The following is a 19,657-nucleotide window of genomic DNA, read 5'->3' on the forward strand; positions in this document are numbered from 1 at the left end:
TCTAAATGGCCAAAGTCCTTGCTTTTCAAAGAGCGTTCTGAAGACCAGAGGCATAGAAGGACCGGGAGCTTATCAGTAATGCAGACTCTCAGGCCCACTATAGACCTATAGAATTGGAAAGCGGTTTCTATGCCCTTTAGTCTTAAGAGATTCACCGTCCTATGGTTTAGATGTTATGGGAAGCCACTCAGCTGTACCAATGGTAAGGTTGCCTTCCTTTCCTATCATAGAAGGAACCTAGTTAGAGCTAGTCAGGCTGATTTATTTAGCCAAGGGTCAGAAAATCTCCTTAAGGTTCAAGGGGACCCAGCATCTACTCCCCAGACTAGCACCCAACTCTATTATACTGTAGTTCAATGGTGACTGAAGGAAAAATTAACCAGTTTTTCCTCAGAAGCCCTATTTTTTACTAGTTTTAACAATTCCACACTTTTTGGAAGGTTCTAAACTGCTTCTGTTTATTATAGGTTAAACCAGGAAAGAAGGAACTGAAGAATATTAAAAGCACACCAAATAGTTCTTTCTTTCTCAAACAGTACACACTTGAAACACAGTGTCTAACTACATCTTAGCAATCAGGAGAGCTATTAGCTGATTTAGGCTATGTTTGAAAATTTGTCCTGGCATTTACCACACACGGTAAGAGCTTGTGAGACTGCAAAAGCCCAACCAAGTCTCTTTCTTCTAGGCCACTCTAGTAAGTGCCTAAACCCCTAATGTGAAATGAATGTCAATGATTATAGTGATTTCAGGATTGATAACCTACATGAGAAGCTATAAAAGGAAGTTATTTGTTCAATTCCCCTTCAACTTAAAACAGTTAATAATGAAGTTCCCTTGCACTACAACCTGTCAATTTTTAGGAGAGAAGCTGTTTCCTTATAGACGAAATATCTAAAATGAACATCCAATCCAGTGTTGATATATTTCCCAGATCAGTGTTGAAAAAACTTTCTGCTGTGACAGAAATGTTCTCTGCCAACATGGCAGCCACTACCCAAAGATGTCTACTGAGCATTTGAAATGTGAATTTTTAACTTTATTTCCTTTAATTAATTTTTATTTAAATAGCAAACTGTGGCTAATGGCTACTATACTGGCAGTGTAACCCAAGACCACCTAGCAGCTTAAGGATAATCACTTGACAACAAACCAAGACAGCACTTTCCAAAATAATGCAGTTACTTACGTTTGAGGCTGGGAAGGGTCATCCCCCAAAGAAACGCTCTCCCCTTGGATTTCATTGAAACACTTCTCACAGAAATGATACCTGTCGGCAAGAAGGCCATACTGGGGTGAACTGTTCCGTTCACACAACACAGCCCAAGCCAAGCAACGAAGCCACCAATCACAGCAGGCCAAGGAGGGGGACGGGAGCAGAGAGCAGGTCATCAACGGCGACAAGGACATTCAATGATGCAGATTTATGGGCCCCACAGTTTGGTTTTTTTGTTTTGTTTTGTTTTTTGTTTTGTTTTTTGTTTTTTGTTTTTTTTTTTGCAATCAAAGCCAAGTGCAGACAACGACAAGCATGAGGGAGAAAAAAAAACACAAAACAAACGAAGAAATGAGGGATTGCAAGACAACAAAAAACATAAAAGCAAGACAAGACAACACAAAGCAGAAAGCCAAGGCAAAGCACAGATTAGCATTAAATATCTCAAATGGGATCACAAGTAGCAAATGATTACAGCAAATAAAACAAAAAAGTTTCACTTACACAGACCTACATTCTTTCATTTTAGTAATTAATGCTACTTGATGCAAATAATCAAAAGGAGGAAGGATAAATATACTGGAGAGAGAAGAATTGCTACTCTATTACTGAAACATAGCAATCAACACACTTCTCCCCATTTCCACAACAAAATAAGTAACAAATAAAAATCCACTATGGATACAGAACCAGGAAGCAATCACCTAAAAACAACCCTGAATTGAAAAAAATCCACAAAATTTCTTTTTGATCCCAAGGAAGCCACATTAAAATTTTGTTTTTGTTTTCAATGAAAAATCTGCACAAGTGCTTAAATACTGATTGTAGCCATCAACTGACATAGCTGAAAAGGCAAAAAGAAAGGCAGTGGTGCGAGCAGGCACATGATTACATGTTCCTTAGGTACAAAGTTTACCAACACTGCACACTGACATTAAAAATCCAAAAACGGTATGTCAAGACTGCAGCATGAGCAAAGTTTCATGCAAGTTTTTTTTTTTAAAAACATTAAGTGCTTTTAACAACTTAATTCAGTTTTCGTAGGTATTAACAGTGAAAAACTGTGGATTCTAATGATTACAACAAAGCATTAGGAGAGTGCACCTAACTTTTTGTAAACAAAACAAAAAGTTTAAATGACTTTTTCAAAGCTAGAAATGCAACTGTAGCACACAAGTTCAGCAAGAACCACCACCATGGGCTTGGTTTTATTAAAGAATATTAACTGCCCAGCCTTGTTATGACTGTCTCAGAGCCCCAAATAAACATCCTACACAAGTTATACTGTAGGCTGATGATTGAAAATAGAGGAGACAGATCATGCTTAAGATAGATTAATGAATGCCATCTGGGTGATTACAGCCACTGTTTGGCCAGGAGAAAATAAGGCAGAGGTCCCTAATTTATTAGAACTCTAGCATTCACTGGTACAGACCTATTTTTTGGAGATGCTCCTTTTTATTTGCTTAACAGAGGCAAAGCAAAAAACTCTGAAATCCTCTGTTTTCATATGCTCTGAGAAGAACAATTTACTGATAGGCTGTACACAAAAAGGAAACATTTCCCAAAAGATAATAGCTGGCTAACAAATTTCTGGCTAAAAGTTTTTTGGAGAGTTTTTGGAAAGGAGATAGATTGCAGCAATTTCAGGGATAAGAAAAGACTAATTCGTTTAAAAATTTTCTCAGTTTGCCTCAGGCTGTGTGGTAAGCTGTGAAAAAGACAGGACAATGAGAAGTGGGGGCTGGAATATAGTCCCACTTATGCCACCAACTCACAAAAAGTTGTTTAACCTCTCAAGGACTCGGGCTCCTGCCTTATAAAAATAAGGGGCCAGACAACTGACACAAGGTTACTTTCTGCTAGAAAACTGTACTGATTCTTCAAACAAAGGCAGAATGCTAAGACCAGAACTTGTGCTGTACAGTTGTTTTCAAGCAAGGTACACATGAACCATGAATGTATGTGTGCTGGTCCATCCGCATGCAGTCCCTGGACACACGGATATGTGGACCATGGTCCACACACAGTCGAGCTTACCTGTTCTGGTAACTGTAGTAAGTGGCATCACGAGGGATTGTGCATAACTGTTTGCCATAGCAACAGAGTGTCTGTGGAGAGAACTCCAACTGCAATAGAAACCATTTGTTAAATAGTACATAGGCCTGAAAGACAAGCTAGAATATTCATAATGACAGATCAGAAACGAAAGTCAGTGAATTCTTAAGTTCTCATTTATATAATGGGCTAATTCAGTTTCCAAGAGCACAGAGAGAACTAAAACCATTCTATTATACTGTAGCAGTCCCACTTACCCACAGGCAAAGACCACACTCTAGTGAATGCCTAAGATCTTGCATAGTACCAAACCCTACGTATATGTTCTTTCCTATACATACGTACCTATAATAAAGTTAACTTGTAAATTAAGCACAGAGATTAATAACGAATAATAAAATAGAACAATAACATACTATAAACGAAGTTATGTGATTATGGTCTCTCTCAAAATACCTTACTGTACTGTACCCACCCTTCTTGTGATGCTATGATGCCTAGGTGATGAGATGAAGTGAAGTCAATGATGTAGGTATTCCGACGTAGCATAAAGGCTACTACTGACCTCTTGCTAGTATGTCAGAAGTTGGAGCATCTGTTTCTGGACCCGTGGTTGGCAGAAACCAGGGGAAGGAAACCCACAGATAAGGAGGGACTATGGTACTGTATTAGCTCACCACTCTGAGGTAAGCTTAGCAGTCATGTCCTTCAACCACTCAGCAAAAAACTCAACAGGATAAGATGAGCTCCATGTGACTTGGTATGCACAGAAAAACCAGCACATGCCAGGCACTGTGCACCCATAGGTGAAAAAGATCCAAAGTCCTACTCCAGGTAAGTTTACAATCTGATGATGTAGGATTCTAATTAGTCAAGTTTTCAGTAATTCTTGTCCATGCAAAAATTTCTTACCTTTCTGCCACAACAATATCCAAGGCTTTGCATTACTGGGTCAATTTCTTGTTCAAAGACTTCAGACAGCTTGGAGCAGTATTTGTATACCCGAGATGTTTTCCGATTATACAACCAGGCATTGTTGAACATAAGCCAAATGTCATCCACATACTGCCAGGGCTCCTGATACTGTCCAGTGTCTAACTTCCTCTTGATGGTAGAAAGGTCCATGGGGCTCTTCACAATATCAAAGTAATCCTAGAAAGGTAAGTGACACCAAGAAACATTACCTCAAAGTCTCAGTATGTTTTAAGGTAGATGGTGTGTCTTCCTATTAGCATCATGAGAGTTTTCCAGAAAAGTTGAGTCTCTGACCTGACTGTATGTCCAAGAAATTGACTGATGGCCATCACTTTTTTTAAAAGATTTATTCAATTTAGAGAGAGACAGCACATGAGCGACTGTGTCAACTGGGGGTAGGGGAAGAGGGAGAGAGAATCCTCAAGCAGATTCCCCGCTGAGCATGGAGACCGACACACGGGGCTGGATTCCAGGACCCTGGGATCATGACCTGAGCTGAAATCAACAGTCGGCTACTCAACTGACTGAGCCACTCAGGCATCCCCATCGCTTCTTTAAATTACTAGTCTATAGAGATTATGAAGCAGCTCAGACAGCAGAAATAACAGAGCTACTATGTAGACTTTCCAGACAGTAGGCTGGAAAGTAGGCTGATGATCTACTGAAACAACTCTAGATACTTTACCATAGTATATGGGCCATCCATTTAATGACCAATAAGTCAAACGACCTTAACATTTTAGTACTAAAAAGAGCCTACTGATGAGAAAACTAAGCCCAGTGAACATCAGTGATCTAAGACCACAGAAAAATATAGGAAAAAAGAAGTTACTAATGGAATTTGCCTCTGTAAGCACTCCACTGCCTTATCCAATACCACTTAGAAGCTTCAAGTGAAGCCTGCCAGCAGCCTGGTGTAGAAAGGCAACTTTAGAAGCAGATGAAGCTAATTTGGTCCATCTTTTCTACGAAATAAACAAACGTATGACCCAGTAATCAAAACCCTAAATGTATGACCCAGTAATCAAACTCCTTGGTATATACCCCCAAAAAACAAAAACATACACCCACACAAAATTTTGTACACGAATGAATATTCATAGCAGCACTACCCTCAAAGGTCAAAAAGTGTAAACAACTCAAAATGTCTATCAACTCATGAAGCGGTAAACAAAATGTGATATAGCCATACAGAGAGATATTGCTGGGACACAAAAAGGAACAAAGTATAAGTTCATGCTATAATGTGGATGAACCTTGAACGAAGTCAGTCATACAAAACAACACATACTATTTAATTCCATTTAATGAAATGTCCAGAACAAACAAATCCATAGAGACAGAAGTAGACTAGTGGTTGGATGGGGGAAGGAAATGGGAGTGACTGCTTATGGACATGGGGTGTCTTCTTGGGGGGTGATGAAAATGATCCAAAATTGACTAGTGACAGTTGCACAATCCTGTTAATACACAGAAATCATTGAATTGTACAGTTTAAATGGGTGTCTCGTATAATATGTGAATTATATCTGAATAAAGCTGTTAACATATTAAAAAAAAATCAAAAGTACCACCACATACTTACAGGGATTCCAAGAAGTTGAGGGTCCACAGGTTGACGAAAGGGAAGGGATTCTGGATCCTGTCGGTAAAGTGCCTCCAAAGTTGGCATCAGTGCCTGTCGTAACTCTTCTGGTTTGAAAACTTAAGAGCACATTTAAAATTAGTTATCAATGAAGCAAAGGAAGAAAAAAACGCTTGAGTTGAAGCTATGGAAATATCTCACAAACCACAAAACACAAATCTGCCTACATTATCTCCATGAAGGTTATCACTTAGGACACACTTCCTATTTCTAATTCCTGGTCTGCATCAGGTAGCACCTTTAAAACACCATGTCTAGTCAGCTTTAAACACCCTTCATGGCTCAGCTAATTTTTCAGTCAGAAATTCAGTTAAGATAGTCTTGACCAAGTAGAAACAGAATCCTAAGCATTCTAAAAATTTATGAACAGACTTGTCAAAAAAAACATTCCAAAAGATACTAGCAATGGGGAGAAGCAGGGGATGCTGTCAAGAATAGAAAGAAGTCCTCGTTAACGGTAACAGCATTTAACAAGTCAGGAATTAGACCTGGTATTGTCTTAACACTAAAGGAATCCAAATCCCTGAAGGAAGGGTCCCTCATTAAATTTAGCGTGGTGTTTTAGAGCTGAGGAGGACACATTTATTATTTTACTGGCAAATGTTAGATTTAAGTCTAAATAAAGAGAGAACTAAATTGTTATTGCCAATGGACTGAGTTGATCAAATTTCATCCCTGTATGTTCTTAATGTTTCCTAAAGGTCAGGAAAGAGTTGCTGGTGTGATCCAAATGGAATTAATTTAAGCTATTTAAGAAGCTATTCATTAAGGGTCTAGTACTGAACTTTAAAATACTCTCAGCAGAGACCTTGTTGTTTCTTCTATTTACCAATTATTTTTTATCTTCAGGAGGGGATATCTGTTAGTACTTTAGGTATTTTTCACTTCATGGTGGGGGTGACCATGAAAAAAATGAACAAACAGAAGGGAGAGAATACTTTGTTTTTCATATCTGCTTATACTCAAAAGAAACAAAATCTGTTTTAAAGACAGATTCCTAACAATAAGATTGGGTTTCTTGCAGCCTATATTAAAATAACATCTCAGTTATATAAACCTTATTTAAATAACTGTTTTAACCCCAACCTGTTAAGCTGCATTATATTAATGGAACACCTTTATATATACCATCTTTAGGAGCCAGCAGACTCCTCCCTTGGGAGAAGTCCTACCTCTGCCATAGAAGGGATCACTAAGAGCCATGAGAAGTTCTAGTCCTAAAGTAGTTGGTAAATCAGTTTTTGTGGGAATTAACTAAAGAGAGTAACACTCTATATCAAGCAGAGCTGCTTGCTCGGCTTGACTCATTAATATTTAAGAGTTGGTTGGGAGCAGAGACTCTGAATCAGCCTGCCTGGGTTCACTTACCAGCTGAGTAAGCTGGGGCAAGCTACTTAACCTTGCTGAGCCTCAGGTTTTCCCTGCCTGTAAAACAGGGATCAATAACTCAGAGTTGTTGTAAAATTTTTAGAGGAGACAATGCAGGTGGCACAATGCCTGGTGCCCAGGAGGTTAACAATAAACAGTACTATTATCACTGCTATTATTTCCTGCATTTCGGTCAAGGATATATAACAATTTTTCTCCTCTGAAAAAAAAACAATTTTGAGAAGTTATTAACCACCCAACCCTGAAGAAATGATGGGTGTGACTGACCCAATGACTGCAGGAAGGAAATGCACCTACAGAAAAGAAGTCTTCCCCGGGTGGCTCAGTGCCTGGGTGGCTCAGTCAACTGTTAAGTGTCTGCCTTCGGCTCAGGTCATGATCCCAGGATCCTGGGATCAAGTCCCACACTGGGCTCCCTGCTCAGCGGGAAGCCTGCTTCTCCCCCTCCCACTCCCCCTGCTTGTGTTCCCCCTCTCTGTCTGTCAAAATAAATAAATAAAAATCTTAAAAAAAAAAAAAAAGAAAAGAAAAGAAAAAGAAAGAAAGAAAAGTCTTCCCCAACATTAGTAATAACCCAGATACCAGGCCAAAAGGGCTCTAAGCTTAATGAAATCACTTTAAAATCAATTTCAGAAATCCAAGAAGCCTGATCCCATTCTACTCAAAGTCTACGGTTTTTTCCCTGCCTCTAGGAACAGAGAGCCTAAGAGACCTACTCTTCTTCTTTGACTGTCCCGGGGCTGGGGATGACTGGGTAGCTGAAGTACTTGGCTGGTCTTCCTCCTCTTTTGTTTCAGTCTTTAATTCAGTGCCTCTCTCTTCCGTTTCTATAGGTTCCATTTTACAGTCTTCTGCTTTAGTCTGAAAGAAAAGGTAAATATTTTTAGTATTCCAAAGACTCGCCACCAGGAAGCAACAAGATCATTATCTTATTTACCCTGTCTTGGAGACCTATCCAAAGACCATTTCTCATGCAGAAATCAGTGAAATGAGAATTATCAGAATGCTAAGGTGGGTTCCCAGGCTGAGGTCCTAACCAACGGCAGTCCTCGCCCTGCTCTCACCTCTGGAATATCCTCTGGCTGAGCATCAGCTGGTTCTGGTGGATCCACTTCCATCTTTGCCTCCATTTTCACTTCCTGTGAAGACTGCTTCTCAGGAATGGTCTGAGAATTCACTTCTGTGCTACTAGTGGATGGTGGGTTTGATACCTGCCCTTCAATGCTTACAGCTGGTTGGGAAAGCTGGGCAGAAAGACAGGAAAACACACAAAAATTTGCCAATTATACAACCACAGTTTAAGCTCCATAACAAGATCGCATGATTAACCACCTATCTCTAGACTCCTATCATTATATTCATTTATGGTGCTTTCAGGTACTCGGCCTATTTCACTCCCTTGAAGTAAATGGTGCTTCAGAACAGAAGACTGAGGACTTGCAAATACTGGCTGGCTGGCTGGCTATACATGAAAGAGACACTCAACAGTTTCTGCACTAGCTGTCATTCTGTAGCAGTGTGTGAGGGCTGGGGTCTCAGAGATGACTTCCTCAGGGGAGCTCACATTTACAGAGAAATCCAAAGAAATGATGGATTGACTAGCTATTTTGTTTTGTTTTTAACTTTCCAGTGGGAAGGCTGCAAGTGTAAAGAAAAAGTAGAGAGCAAATAATGAACTCCCATACTGAGTGGCTGTTTTGAATCACCACACTCTAATGGGATAACAAGCAATCTCTCATTTTCCTAGGTCTTCCAATAAGAAACCTCATGAGTAGTTAGTATTTTCAGGAACTACCCTAATCAAAAGTTTCCTTTCTGAATTCTGCTGTTCCTTGCCTATCAGAGGGTGGGATGAACCAATTGCTGACTTACAGTGTTTCATGAAGTAGCTATGATTCATGGGACTTCTCCATTCACCAACATGACAGAGAAGTAAAATATAAGTATCGGTGAGCAAGTAGAAAGTTCTGAGCCTTGACACAGAATTCTATCAGTAAGGATGCAACTATTAGATGTGAACTTGGATTTCTGTTATGTACATAATGAGCCTCTCACAAGGAAGCTACAGACTGTTCCAGGCCCAAACTTTTCTCATCTTAGGTCATGATTTTCTAACCTTGGCTAGGACCACAGACATTCATAAATCTATGGTTTTGTTCATTCATTCTCAAATACTACAGCTCAGACTGTTTGAAAAAGATTCTTTAAACAAACAGAAAACTTATGTTCAGCACACTAAACATACTACAAGACTCTTTCCCCTTGTCACCCTGCTTATATGCCTTCAAGTCTCAGAACACAACACAAAACATACCATGGTCAACGTCAGACCTAAACAAAGTCTTTGACCTCCCTCTATGCTAGGTACTACCCTGGGAAGAAAGAACAGGAAGTAAAGAAAGTCCTAATTCTAGTTTAACAGGGGAAACAACACAATAGAGACTAGAACTGGCATATAAATGATCTTAACACTACAGTACAATTTGAGGGTCTGCCGAAACCCAGATCTCTGCTTACTGGAGTTGAAGGCTGTGGGGGCAGCAGCGGCGCCGTCGGGGTGGGGGCAGAAGCCGCGGCGCTCTGCTGGGAGACAGGCTGCTGCTGCGGCTGCTCAGCTGAAGGAGCAGCAGGAAGCGAAGGCTGAACTGGAGGAGGAAGCTGCGTCGGTGGTGGTGTAGGTGTCTGCCTCGGAGGTGGATGAAGGGCCTGGGTCGGTGGCCCGGGTGGCATGGCTGGAGGTGTAGGAACAGGGGCTGGAATTGTTGCTGGTGGCTGCTGAGCCCCTATGCTTGGGGGAGTGTGGTGAGGCGTAGGGGTACGACTAGGTACTGGAGAGGGTGAATTCTGATGCAGAGCTGACTGAGGGAGAGGGGGACAGTGAATGTGGCTCCCTTGAGACCCTGGAGGCATTATAGGAGAGTTCACAGGGCAGGAAGAACTGGACATTTGTGCCTGTTAAATGAGAAACATAAGATGACAATTGAGAACACAATAAAAGAAATATTTACACAGGCAGACTATACGCAATATGCTTCCATTTAAAAATGTGTCAAAAATCCTGTTACTGGGGGGGTATACCTTCAGATAATCCAATGTACTTAATTAGTAGACTTCAAAAAAATTCACCAAAACAAAAACAACCCACACCAGAATGGCCTCAGCTGCTACAGGGGCATGGGACAGTTGAGTACACAGTATTTTCTGCCTGGTGATGCTCTTTAGCCACAGTTCGTTCTTCTGCATTATAGTTCTAAGATTCCATTTTAAGAAGTGTAAAAAAATGGTTACAACTATCAATTTATTCTCTTTCATAGTTTGTAACAATTGCAGCACTGCTACTTCACAGAATAATCTCTTCATGTTCAGAATACCGTATGTCCATAACTGCTCTTATTAAAAACTTAAAAAACGGGGTGTGCCTGGGTGGCTCAGTCGTTAGGCGTCTGCCTTCAGCTCAGGTCATGATCCCAGGGTCCTGGGATCGAGCCCCACATCAGGCTCCCTGCTCCGTGGGAAGCCTGTTTCTCCCTCTCCCACTCCCCCTGCTTGTGTTCCCTCTCTCGCTGTGTCTCTGTCAAATCAAATCTTAAAAAAAACAAAAACAAAAACTTAAAACCATCTATTTTCACCCATTATTTGCTGCTACCCTTTCCAGTAAAAACCTAGATCAAGAGAAGTTTAAAGAATCACAAAAACAAGTGAAAAAAACCCATCTGTGAGACCTACTTGGGACACCGGTGCTTGCCCGCCAGACGGAGCCAAAGGCATATTCGTTACATTCATTCCCTGTGTTGAGAATTGAGTCTGGGGAAGGAACTGGCTCTGGTTGGAAGGCTGCTGCATGCGAGGCCCATAGCCCATAGGCTACATAGGGGGGGAAAAAAACAAAAACAGAGCACCAATTGCTTCATTATGGTTATTCTACTACAGCTAGAATCACAACTGCTATGGCTCTGCTGAGGAGAAAGTGGGGTAGAAAAGGAAGAAAGTGTGCAACACTGGACTCTCATGCAAAGATAATGGAGAACAGCCTTACAGCTGACCCAAGCCTACTCTAAAGCAATTACAGGAGGTTACTGACAAACCAATTCTCCTGATACACAAATGCACCTGACAAGGTACAGAGATAACTGCTCTTTGCATACTGTTTGTTAAGTGACAGTGAATTACACCTTCATGAGGTCTGTGTTCATGTAATGATGTTGTAGTAGCACAAATCCTAAGACTCTGTAATAGGTACAATGAAAATCTTACAAAAGTTGTGGCTGAACTTGGTAGCATTCATGGTCCACAAATATTTGAGGATTGTTACATTTCATTTCTTTTCTGGGGCTGGGGGAGTATTTATAGTAGCTTTATTCATAAAAGTCAACAACTGGAAACAACTGAAATGTCCATCAATAACAAAAAATAAACACATTGTGGCACACTCACAAAATGGAATACTACTCAGCAAGAACAAATTACTGACATAAACAACAATGTAGATGAACATTAAAACCATTATACTGAGCCAAAAAGATCAGACACAAGAGTACATCTCAATAATTCCATTTATATGAAGTTGAAAAACAGGTAAGGCTAATCCATGGTGATAGAAATCACGGCATCAGTTGTCTAAAGGAGATAGTGATTGAGTGGAAGGGGACATGAGGGCACTCTCTAGTGGAAATGTGCTTGAGGATTATTAAATTTCATTTCTAAAATTTCCTCAAACAAATATAGGCCTTTAATAGAGGAAGGAATTATGGAAAAACAAAGGCCAAAAACTTCATAATCTAAGAAAGGTATTTATCTTATAAACATGGCAGTCTGGTGCTCAAGGACTAAAGGCACTATCTAATTCTGAAAGCTTAAGGGTTGGGGTTAACATGAAAAAGGTGGATTGCCTTAGAATTTGCATAATGAGCAGTGAATGCTCAGAGTCCCTCTTCTCCCTCTAGTCTCTAGAACCAAGCAACTGCCCCTACATCACTCCTGCAAGAGACAGTTTCCTGTCTGAATAGAACCTATCTGTGTTTGATGCACATTATAAAAAAGAGGCAACTATCAAAGTGTGCAGGCTACTAAATATTGAGATTCCAGGGAAAGGTGACTGGCTGCTCTTACCAACTTTCTAGTATGAAGACCATGGGCCGTACTTGGAAATAAATTTTTTTTAGTGTTTATTTTATATAGATTATAATCAAGAGAGTTCTTAACTATATTGGATCCTCTAATAACATATACTTCAGAAACTTGGTTTTTTCATTTAAAGCTATAAACAGCTTTTATGCCACCATGTAAGTTCTGAAATTTTGCTTACAGAGCATTCCAATTTACAAATGTACCATAATTTAACCATAATGAATCCGCTACTGTACATTCAGGATATGGCCTGTTTTTAAAAACAGAGTATGTAATATAAGATCCTTAACATGAATTTTCTCATATATCCTTTTGGTACCTTACTGATGAATTTTGTAGGGTAAATTTCTAAATACAATATTGGTAAAAGAGACTGATGAAAATTAGGGATTATAGCATTTACTGCCTAATTGTGGTATATGGTTTAGTTTTCTCCTACTCCACTTTAAAAAAAAAAAACTATTCTCAGCTCTAAAACACATATATAATCATTTATCATGTGTATAAGGGCCAAATAAACAGAATTACAGAAAAAAATCAACGTTAAAGGTTAATCACTTATAGTTAGCTATTTAAGCAACTAACATGTTAAGATTTGTTGTTTACAAAGTAGAAACAAATAAAAAGGATTCTTAAATGTTAGGTAAAGGCCAAAATAATTACCCAAAGACAACACACTTACTGGGTTGAGAGTTCCAGGCTGAGCTAACTGTCCATGGTGCTGAAGAGGAGAGGTTTGCCGGGGTCCAATTGGGGGCTGGGGCATACTCATCTGGCCAAACTGATTCAAACCTGTAAGTACAAAATATTTCGTCTGAATACCTTCATTGGAGAACTAAAGAATGAATTCTGATTCTGTAACATTTTATCAGGACAAATAAAGGAACCTGCTCTCAACTGTGAATGAATTTGTTTCAATCACAGCAGCCACAGAAGGACACGGTTAATTAATTAACATATGTTCTCTGAATAAAATTTTATAATTTGGGGCGCCTGGGTGGCTCAGTTGGTTAAGCGACTGCCTTCGGCTCGGGTCATGATCCTGGAGTCCCAGGATCGAGTCCCACATCGGGCTCCCTGCTCAGCGGGGAGTCTGCTTCTCCCTCTGACCCTCTTCCCTCTCGTGCTATCTTTCATTCTCTCCCTCTCAAATAAATAAATATAAATAAAATCTTTAAAAAAATTTTTTATAATTTGGAATAAACCCATCTTGACCAGTTGTTTTTATTTTATTATTTTTTAAAAGATTTCATTTATTTATTTGAAAGCGAGTGAGCACAAGTTGGGGGGGAGGGGGACAGATGGAAAAGGAGAGGCAAACTCTTGGCCAAGCAGGGAGCCCAATGCGGGGCTCAATCCCAGGATCTGGGATCATGACCTGAGCCTAAGGCAGACGCTTAACCAACTGAGCCACCCAGGCGCCCCTGACCAGTTGTCTTTAAACAGATGCTTGATCATTTTGTATCTTTGCCACCTGACCTGCCAGCCAACCTGTGCTCTAATACCCTTTTTTCCCTCCCTGGGCTCCAACTCCAAAATGTGTTCTGATTTCTCAAGTAGGTAATTATGAAATATGCTGGTCTGAGGCAGGAATCAAGGTGGCAAGAATAATCTTGTAGTACACCAGAGACTCTTTTAAAAAGCCATGGTTGGGGGAAAAAAAAAAAAAAAAAAAAGCCATGGTTGGGGCACCTGGCTTGCATAGTTGGTAGAGCATGGGATTCTTGATCTCAGGGTTGAGTTTAGTTAGGCCCCATGCTGGGCATCGAGCTTACTTTAAAAAAAAAAAAAAAGCCATGGTTAGATACATGGATTTCTTTTATAACTTACCAGGCTGTGGAGTTATCCGAGGCATCATCTGGTTTGGCACACTGCCACGGATCATAGATGGGTCAGGTAGAGGGCCATCTAGGGTGGAATAGAGAAATGGTTAGAAAATCATTTTTTTTTTTTTTTAAGATTTTAACCATTGTTGAGAGAGCGAGCGAGCAAGCATGAGCAGGGGGGAGGGGCAGAGGGAGAGGGAGAAGCAGACTCCCCACTGAGCAGGGAGCCTGACACAGGGTTCCATCGCAGGACCCTGGGATCATGACCTGAGCCGGAGGCAGATGCTCAACCGACTTGAGCCACCCAGACATCCCTAAAAAACCATTTTTTTTTTTTTAAGATTTTATTTTACTTGACAGAGAGAGTGAGAAAGTACAAGCAGAGGAAGGGGGAGAAGCAGGCTCCCCAATGAGGGACTCGATCCCAGAACCCTGGGACCATGATCTGAGCTGAAGGCAGATGCTCAACCTACTGAGCCACCCAGGCACCCTAGAATACCATCTTTTAGCCAGTGGCCCTTCCATTAAAAAGAGAGAGAGTGGGAAAGGGAGAGGGAGAGAAAAGGAAAAAAAGAAAAAACCCTCACAAAATATCTTTAACAGTATCATGAAATATTTAGCCTGAATCTCCAAAGAATAAAGCTATGAACTTAGGAACCTGACGAAAACGTTATTTCTGGTATATAAGAAAAGCCTCCAGGGGCACCGAGGTGGCTCAGTTGTTAAGTGTCCGCCTTCGGCTCGGGGCATGATCCCAGGGTGCTGGGATCGAGCCCCGCATCGGGCTTCTTGTTGCTCGGGAAGCCTGCTTCTCCCTCTCCCACTCCCCCTGCTTGTGTTCCTTCTCTCACTATCTGTCTCTCTCTGTCAAATAAATAAAATCTAAAGAAAAAAAAGTCTCCAAATAGTTATAGTATAATCTTTATTTAATCTTTCAGTGTTGACAGGAAAATAATGTAAAATCTTAAATTAAAAAAAAGACAAAGGCTACTATAGCATTTAATATGCTACTGTTTGACTAAGCTGGATTCTTTGGTTGGTATGCAGCAGAATACCTCCAAGAGACAGCCACACATTTTGTTCAGTAACCAAATTTGATGTGTACCCCCATGTGTTTTCATGCGCACAAACCCACTGTGACCACTGACCTTAAATAATTCACTTATTATACTGCTCTATATGCCAAGGACCTCTTAAATACAAAAGCAGAAATAATTAAAATGACATCAAAATATAAATATAGTTGACCCTTGAACAACATTTGAACTCCACAAGTCCACTTATGCAAGTTTTTTTGGGTAAATATATATTTCTTAGGAGTTTCCTAGTAACGTTTCTTCTCTCTAGCTTTTTTTTTTTTTTTTAAGATTTTATTTATTTGAGAGAGAATGAGAGAGAGAGAAAGCACGAGAGGGGGGAGTCAGAGCGAGAAGGAGACTCCCTGCTCAGCAGGGAGCCTGATGCAGAACTCGATCCCGGGGCTCCAGGATCATGACTTGAGCCGAAGGCAGTTGCTTAACCAACTGAGCCACCCAGGCTCCCCAATCCAGTATTTAACATCTATAACATGCAAATATGTGTTAACTGTTTATGCTATCCCTAAAGCTTCTTGTCAACAGTAGGCTATTGATAATTAAATTTTGGGGGGAGTTGAGAGTTTTTTGTGGATTTCGGTGTTGATCAGCGCCCCCAACTCCTGAGTTGTTCAAAGGGTCAAAAGTACGTAAGTTCTAATGGTTTCGTGGATTATCTGGACATCCTCTAGCATAGTGCTTTCCAACCTTTTCCATACCATGGTGCAGAGAAAATAATACTTCTCCAGCACTCTGGGAAAAGACAAGATGCTTGTAAGTGACCCAGCTCTGCCCTGGACACCCCGCCAAACCAAAGTGCTGTGCACACAATCCTCAGATGTGCTTGTGGCAGACTATGCTCTAAAGAGAAGGCACTTCAGACAACTCAAAATTCCCTGTCACTTCTGCAAGTGTGCTATACTAACACCAAAAATGATCACACAACTAAGCGGTTTAGTGCAATTCAAGTAACTAAATCCACCAGGATTTAACACCAATATTGTTCTTAATAAAATTAAAACAGTCAAATTGAATACTGGATTCTAAACATTTATTCATATACTTTTATACACAACTGTGCAAGATTTATAAAATTATGCACATAACCTAGGTTCACTATATAAAAATTAGAGACCCTAAGACAGATAAAACCTATATAATCTTCCATATGTGTATTCATTAGACTTTATGTAAAAGCAAGATTTTCACCTAATATATAAAGAATGTTTTTCCTGTCAATAATATGGATAGGTGGGGCGCCTGGGTGGCTCAGTCGTTAAGCATCTGCCTTCGGCTCAGGTCATGGTCCCAGAGTCCTGGGATCGAGCCCCGCATCGGGCTCCCTGCTTGGCGGGAAGCCTGCTTCTCCCTCTCCCACTCCCCCTGCTTGTGTTCCCTCTCTCGCTGACTCTGTCTGTCTGAAATGGATGAATAAAATCTTTAAAAAAAATAATAATAACAACAATATGGATAGGTGTTGTAAGCTAAATGCCAGCAGGGACCAGGCAGTTAATATCAATGAACGGGAAAGACTAGGTATCTGAAGCAACAGGGAAGGAACAAGGAGCGACTGGGATGAAGTGGGGAAGGCACAACTCTTCTAATAAGCAGTCACGACTCCAGATGGAGACTGTGGTACCCTTGGAGAGGGTCAAATCTGCTAGATCCTTCCCTTCTTAAAGGAAACCAAAAATCAATATTCTGATGCAAAATCTTTTCAAATATATGAGACTAATCAAATGAAAAATCAAAAACCTAATTCTATGGCCCACATCTGGCCCTAATACCTTCATTTACAACTATGATGCACATGCTAGTTTTTTCTGGCTACATGGTATAAATGTGTCATAAAACCTACTGTTGGCCTATTAGGCAGGTCTTAAATTCTCTTATAAGGAATATCTGATGGGGCGCCTGGGTGGCTCAGTTGGTTAAGCGACTGCCTTCGGCCCAGGTCATGATCCTGGAGTCCCAGGATCGAGTCCCGCATCGGGCTTCCTGCTCAGCAGGGAGTCTGCTTCTCCCTCTGACCCTCTTCCCTCTCATGCTTTCTATCTCTCATTCTCTCTCTCTCTCTCTCAAATAAATAAATCTTTAAAAAAAAAAAAAAGGAATATCTGATGGACACTGAAGGAACATTTTGATAATTTTTATTTACAAATTTTTATAACATATACACACACAGACACATATAAAACCATTAATTAAAATGCTTATCATTCACATTTAAATAAAATACTCTCAACGCAAAGTGCACACAGACTGGACAATCAAAAACCTTTTAAAACACAACATTAAATATATCCAAGTAAGCCTATCACCCCCACAAAAAACCAATATTAATAGGTTAGTATTTATTTCTTCTAGAACTTTTTTTCTGGGAATTTGCCATATTAAATATTATTCAGATAATACACATACTTGTCAACTTTCTCTTAATGTTTTTATGTTTGCAAAAAATTGAGGAGTCAGTTCCTTATTCAAACTCATTAAAAATTAGGTTCATCATTTTAAGACTACACATATATGTTGTTTATATCCACTTATTATAAACACCTTTCTAGTCTACACAAATACCTACCATAGCCACCCTCTGATTATATAATGCATGCCCTTTGGGGTGGGGGGACCTTATAGAAATACAAAAATGAGAAAGTTCAAGTCTTCCATAATCCATCCTTGTGCCCATAATTTTCTTATGCAAATACAAAAATGAGGTAGAAATAAATTCATACTGAATTTGACATATATTAAATGAGGATAGAAACTGTTTTCCAAATTTTCCATTGCGTTTGTCTATCTTTTTAAGAACTGAGACATAACCGACATGACAGTGTATTAGTTTCAGGTGTACATGATTCAGTGTTTGTGTATATTACAAAAGGACCACCACAGTAAGTCTACCCCACACCCACTACCATACAGAACAACAAGGGTTTTTTTTGTGATGAGAACTTTTAAGATCTACCCTTCTGGCAAGTTTCAAATGTCTAATACAGTATTATTAACTATAGTCATCATGCGGTACATTACACATCCTCAGGACTTAATTATAAGTGGAAGTTTGTACCTTTGATCTTCCCCCATTTCACCCACCCCATCCATACTACTGTCCCCACCCTGCCTCTTGCAACCACCAAACTGTTCTCTGTATCTATGAGCTCATTTTTTTTAAATAAAGAGGCCAAATCTAAGGGAGATCATATGGTAGGTCTTTCTGACTTACTTCACTTAGCCCAGTGCTGACTTACTTCACTGCACCCAGTGCACTCAAGGCCCATCCATTTTGCAAATGACAAGACTTCCTTTTTTTATGACTAAGTAGTATTTGTGGGTGCATGCATGTGCACGCACACACACATTTTCTTGACCCACTGATGGACATATCTTGTCTATTGTAAATAATGCTGCAATGAACATGAGGGTGCATGTATGTTTATCTTCTTAACTAGTTTCTTCCTTACGATACACTTCGGGCTTTTTACCTGGTCAAATCTTTCTTCATGGTGTGGTTTTATTTTCTGGATATTTCCTCATCTACTTTTATGTTAAGACAGTGATGAGCTAGGTTTGGTTGGGCAATTCAGCTTTTTCTTTCAAGAAAACTTTATTTTTAATTACAATTGTATTTAACATATCTAATAGTTTAGAGCAGACTGTGAAGACAAAATGCCTGGGTTTGATTCTTGGCTCTGCCACTAACATTGTGACCACAAGTTAGGCCACCTCTCTATGCCTCAGTTCCTCACTGGTAAAATGGGGCAACAGTACCTAAGATTATCGCTCAAGTCTTTTTTTCTATGTATTTATCATCTACTAATTTTTTATTAACGTAAGCTCTACAGCCCAATGGAGGGCTTAAACTCATAACCCTGAGATCAAGAGTCACATACTCCACTGACTGAGCCAGCCAGGTGACCCACATTTTGTACCTTTTTAAATAGCTGTCTGGGGCACCTGGGTGGTTCAGACGTTAAGCGTTTGCCTTCAGCTCAGGTCATGACCTCAGGGTCCTGGGATCGAGCCCCGCATCGGGGTCCCTGCTCCACAGGAAGCCTGCTTCTCCCTCTCCCACTCCCCCTGCTTGTGTTCCCTCTCTCGTTGTGTCTCTGTCAAATAAAAATAAAATTCTTTAAAACAATAAAAAATAAAGCTGTTTTAAATCTTATCTTGTTTTTTTTTAAACGCTAATCTGGTTTTATACTGCATCAACTCTCCCAGTTCGTTTTATTTATTTATTTTTAAAGATTTTATTTATTTATTTGACACAGAGAGAGAAATAGAGAACACAAGCAGGGAGGAGAGGGAGAAGTGGACTCCCCACTCAGCAAGGAGCCAGAGGCGGGGC

At 40.1% G+C, this 19,657-nt stretch overlaps 1 protein-coding gene across 2 annotated transcripts in view; it reads right to left on the reverse strand.

Annotated features, from left to right (window-relative positions):
- EP300 (E1A binding protein p300) overlaps positions 1-19,657 on the reverse strand; it is an 84,922-nt gene that overhangs the window by 15,475 nt on the left and 49,790 nt on the right. For both annotated transcript variants that reach the window (XM_073882715.1, XM_025882305.2), the window contains 10 exons: positions 14,241-14,318; positions 13,093-13,202; positions 11,010-11,147; positions 9,801-10,235; positions 8,348-8,527; positions 8,000-8,144; positions 5,835-5,953; positions 4,187-4,426; positions 3,257-3,345; positions 1,190-1,270 (listed from right to left, as the gene is read on the reverse strand). In XM_073882715.1, the coding sequence (XP_073738816.1) occupies positions 1,190-1,270; positions 3,257-3,345; positions 4,187-4,426; positions 5,835-5,953; positions 8,000-8,144; positions 8,348-8,527; positions 9,801-10,235; positions 11,010-11,147; positions 13,093-13,202; positions 14,241-14,318 (1,615 nt within the window). The remainder of the gene's footprint in view (positions 1-1,189; positions 1,271-3,256; positions 3,346-4,186; positions 4,427-5,834; positions 5,954-7,999; positions 8,145-8,347; positions 8,528-9,800; positions 10,236-11,009; positions 11,148-13,092; positions 13,203-14,240; positions 14,319-19,657) is intronic.

The sequence above is a fragment of the Callorhinus ursinus genome, unplaced genomic scaffold (assembly GCF_003265705.2).
Source record: "Callorhinus ursinus isolate GAN/ISIS: 27379988/994484 unplaced genomic scaffold, GSC_fseal_2.0 scaffold48, whole genome shotgun sequence".
Taxonomy (NCBI): Eukaryota; Metazoa; Chordata; class Mammalia; order Carnivora; family Otariidae; genus Callorhinus; species Callorhinus ursinus.